The sequence below is a fragment of the Ailuropoda melanoleuca genome, unplaced genomic scaffold, assembly GCF_002007445.2.
Source record: "Ailuropoda melanoleuca isolate Jingjing unplaced genomic scaffold, ASM200744v2 unplaced-scaffold10500, whole genome shotgun sequence".
NCBI lineage: Eukaryota > Metazoa > Chordata > Mammalia > Carnivora > Ursidae > Ailuropoda > Ailuropoda melanoleuca.
This window is the reverse complement of record NW_023178839.1, coordinates 1-4,855: the sequence shown is the minus strand read 5'-3', so window position 1 is coordinate 4,855 and position 4,855 is coordinate 1. Positions and strand designations below refer to the sequence as shown.

The 4,855-nt window shown below is 44.9% G+C and overlaps 1 protein-coding gene across 1 annotated transcript; it reads left to right on the top strand.

Annotated features, from left to right (window-relative positions):
* The first annotated feature begins 1,438 nt into the window (after positions 1-1,438).
* LOC100468048 (PWWP domain-containing DNA repair factor 3B) lies at positions 1,439-3,445 on the top strand. Its single transcript, XM_011218329.2, has one exon. The coding sequence runs from the start codon at positions 1,439-1,441 to the stop codon at positions 3,443-3,445; it is 2,007 nt and encodes a 668-aa protein (XP_011216631.2).
* The last annotated feature ends 1,410 nt before the right edge of the window (positions 3,446-4,855 follow it).

Genomic DNA, 4,855 nt, shown 5'->3' with positions numbered 1-4,855 from the left:
ACACACACACACACACACACACAAGCTGCTACTATTAAATCAATGCATCCAAGACAGACAAAAAGACTGTTATGAAAGCAGTAGTTCCCACGGTTCTGAAATAGGAGGACTAGCCTAAGCTAACCAGCTTAGCGTGGAAATATTTTTGAAATGCAAAAGCAGGAAGCAGATAGACATGTCTACATTATAAATGAGATTTAACTAACATTTCTGTTTCAGAATGGCCTGCATTCCAGAGTTGAGGAAGAGAAAATGATGAATCCATCCCCATTTTGTTGGCTTAATTTTCCCATCTGCTTTTCTGATTTTCTAGATTAACATTAGAGGGACGTAGTAGGTCCTGGGAATCTACATTTGATGTCATTTGATCCCTGGAAGGGAAGGACAGTGCACTTCAGAAGCACAGAGCAGAGTAAAGGGTCTGCCGGACAAGCAGTTGGTGTGTGTGAATCAACAGATGCAGCTCACAGAAACTCGCCTCCCCAGATCTATGTGGTGTTCTGTAAGACGTCCTTATTTTACTAAACATTTCATTCGCAATCGTTTCATGTTGACATTTGGAGTGTGGTTTATTTTGCTCCTCGCTCTACAGCCACTTCTTTACACAAGTTTGTGCTGGGGGCACGGGGAACAGCCTTTTAAACCGCCATAGAGAAATGAAAAAGTGCAGGTCACACCCAATGGCCCATGCCTGCAGCAATCCTTATGAAGGATGGTACCAGTAACCACCATGATGACCTTCGCGAGCCTCTGGATTCTAAGTTCATGCGCTTGAACACAACATTGTGCTGACATTCAGTGTCTGTAGGCTGGAAATCGCCTCTGGCTTCCTTGGGTGCATAGGGTGGCATTAGCACCCCCAGAAAATAAAAACTGAAGCATTCCCCCGGGATGAGCCCCAGGGAGCACGAAGGGCACAGAATGTCTAATAACACAAATGAGATCTGGAAAATGACACCCACCTCCCCATACAGATGCTCTTTAATACGCAGTAGTAGCAAGCAGGGCAAGAAGTTGGATTTGGAGGGTTATAAAACTCCTCTGGTATCTTTTGTATTTTCCCCCGATACTTGCCATGTATTTACCCCCTGCCTGATACACACTCCTTATATTTCTTTGTTTTATCTCTTATCAGTTCTCATCGACCAATGTTCTTCCACTTTCACAAAACGAATTTTTTTTTCTAACACCTTTCTTCTTTTCCTTTTCCACATTCCAGTATTCTCCAGCATAGTCCATTCAAAACACAAGTTCCAGCGACCCTGGGAGATTCAGGTGAAGAAGGACGGGCCACACAAACTGTAAACCCTTTGTGGTCCTAGGCCAAAAAGATGTGGTGAAGAACATTGTTTTGGGGAAGACCTGCCGTGCCGGTGGATGTGATGGCTAGACCTCTCGACCTCTATTAGTTACCTCTTGAGAGGAAACTCAAATCATAATGGATGCTGAGTATGTCCTATGCAATTGGAAAGGTCACTTTTGGCCAGCAAAGGTTTTGTCCAGATCTAGGATCTCACCAAAAAATAAGAGGAAAGGGGCACTTTCTCTAGAAGTTGAAATACTCTCAGTAGATGAAAAAATTAAAGTGAAAAGCACAGACATAAAGATCCTAAATGAGTCTCAAATTGAATACATTACCTCCTTGCTGATAGCCGAGTCGAAGGCCAGTGTCCCACCAGGACAGGAAGTGCCCTACAGAAACGCTCTTACAGTGGCCCTGGAGATTCTGAATGAGAGAGCAAGTTTGGGTCCAGCAAGAGCATCAGATGAACCAAAGACCACTACACCACCCCAAAGGAGACCACAAAAGCGATCTCGTAAAAAGTACCGGAAGCCCAAAGGGAACTTACTGAGGAGTCTTAGGAGAAGCAAAAACCTCAAATCGCTGCTGGCATGTTCACAGAGTGAGGACGCCCCAGACGGTGGTCAAACACAGGCGCACAGAACGGTCACTCCTATTCCAAGGAAGATGCAAGCAGAGTCCTCACAAAGCCGCAGGAGGTACCCAAACTTCCCGTCACTTTCAGAAGGTGGTTATGAGAAAGAGGGCAAGGAAAAGAGGGACACCTCAGGAGTTAGGTCCTTGCACTGCACAGTCAAGGAGGGTACAGGTGCTAAAGATGGAAGCGTCCTTCCACCTCTGCCACCGGGTTTCAACCTCACTGTACCCAAGGCTCTAAAAGAAGAGGCACATGACACCTACCCAAAGACCCTGGCTGTCTCCTCTGAATGCTCTGCCTTCTCCAGGAATGTTGAGGACCATGGAGAGGGTCCCTGGAAGCCAGGCTTGGAAGGTGTGGCAGCATCCTCCAGCGCCCCTCACCTGAGGCTGCGTTATTCACTCCGTCTGGCAAATAGAAAAAGGAAGCTGCAGGTACCAGAGTTTGAAAAAGGGCTGCAGGAACTTCAGTCTTCAGTCAACTCAAAGGCTGTTAACCCCACCACTGCTATTAAAAAGGATGTCAGCAAGGAAATGGGACAACCAACAAGCATGGCTTTTCCACAGGAGCCTTGTCCCATCGAAGGAGGAATGATGGTCTGGTTTAAATTTCAAAATCACCCATATTGGCCAGCAGTGGTAAAGAGTGTCAGCCAAACAGAGCACACTGCAAGGGTGCTTTTGATTGAGGCAAACATGCACTGTGAAATGAGTGGCATTCGGGTTCCTCTTCGAAGATTAAAGCATCTGGACTGTAAAGAGAAAGAAAAACTAATGAAGAGAGCCAGGAAAGTGTACGAGCAAAGTGTGAACTGGTGTTTCTCCCTGATTTCCCACTACAGAGAAGGGCTTAGTCGCGGGTCTTTTGCAGGCTCTTTCCTGGACTATTACGCTGCTGACATCAGTTACCCAATTAGGAAAGCCATCCAAGACGGAGATGTGGAGATTGATTTCCCAAAGGTGAATTATGCCGACCTGGAAGATTCTGAGGAGGAGGCCTCCCTGGGCGGGAAGAGGCCCTGCAAGAAGATTCTCCCTGACCGGAGGAGGGCTGCTCGAGACCGAGCCAACCAGAAGCTAGTGGACTTCATCGTGAAAAGAAAGGGAGCCGATCACCATCTTCTGGACATTGTCAAAGGCAGGAAACAGTCCAGGTGGCTGGCATCATTTCTGAATTCAAGCAGGTACGTGATCTGCACTGAAACATACCTGGAGGATGAAGACCAGTTGGATGTCGTGGTAAGACATTTACAAGAAATCTACAAGCAGATGGACAAGAAAATGCTGACTCTGGCAAGGGATGACAAAGTGAGTTTTGTTCTGGAAGTCCTTCTGCCAGAAGCAATCATTTGTTCAATTGCTGCACTTGAAGGGTTAGGTTACAAGGAGGCAGAACAAAAGTACCTACAGGGGCCACCTGTGCATTACCGGGAAAAAGAGCTATTTGATAGAAATATCCTAAGGGAAATGAGAAAGAGATCAGCAACAAGGGGCAAAGCTAAATAACTCCTCCTGTGCCCACACTTTAACAGGGAGACCTCTCATTACCCTGTCTGTTTGAAACGTGTGATCCTTCCATTCTCTATGGCATGTAAATATGTTCTGTGAATTTGAGACCCCAGGAACATGCTGGATTCATTTTGGATCCATCTCTAGCACTTATGGGTAGCATGGCCATCATCATTTCCGGTTCCCAAACGCTTCACAAACTGATTCGTTAAAACACTGCAAGCAGCTGTACTTCCCTCTACTTGCTTGGATGTGTAATTGTCCAGATGTTTTCATAACGTTGCTTTTGACAGTACTTCATATTTTAATATATGATGCACATTCTTTTATTACATGAAAGACCCCTGGTGTCAGACTTGAACCAACAATCGTTTTTAAAATCTAAGATAGACGCTTACAGAAACATCCCATGGATTTCTTATTCTTTTGGCGATGCCTCAGTGTAATTGATTGGATTCCTTCTTAAGATAATTCCTGACTTTGATCTGCCATGCTTATTTGTCTGGAAACGTAGCCCTGAGGGGTGAAGCCAACAGCAGAGATGTTTTCTGTGTATTGCCACTGCCTTCAAATGGTTCCTGGAAAAGCAGTCTGGAATCCAAAGTTAATGGGTCATCTGCATGTAGTCCACATGTGGATGAACGAAATCTCAACGTGCAGTAAACATTTTGTCAGCCTGTGCAAGATTGTTAACTCTACGCTTCCCTAAGATTCCATTTGGGAAGTAGCTTGTTCAATGGCTAAATGGTTTCCTAAAACAGACAGGCTCCTGGCTGTCTTCCTAACTGACTGGTTGCTTTACATATAGTGGTTTATCCCCATGTGGAAGACAACTAGAGTAATCATATGCATAGTTTAGCTATTTTAGACCTAGGAACCCAAGCTCACTGCTAGGAGCCCATCTAAAGTGGCACAAATTGTAAGGAAGCATGCACTTTGTTCTGGACCTGTATCCCTGAAAACACAGTCATTTGTCTCAAACCAAGCAAGCTTTCTCTTTTGACTTATTCACTGACTAGCCCTGACAGGTTCCAACAGTTATAAATGCAGGCTGGTAAGTCATTCCAGGCTGCTTGAGCAACAGACGGACGAGGATCTCGGAACTCAGAAATGGGCAACGGAAAATCCTCCATCTGGCTAAATATGGCTGTTGTCAGAATACAATGAAACATATCTAACTAAAATTCTGAAGCCCGTGAATCGTTATCCTAACTTGAAGCAAGATTTTTTGAGGGAAAAAAGAATTCAGAAAAGCTAGTATACTTTTAAAACACGATGTGAAAATAAACACTAAAGGTTTAACATGAACCTGAGTGCATTTTTATTCTTAGAGGGTGTCAACGGTCACTCACAGGCCCATGTTATGTGTTCATACGGCCATGTGATTTGTGTGTGTGTGTGTGTGTT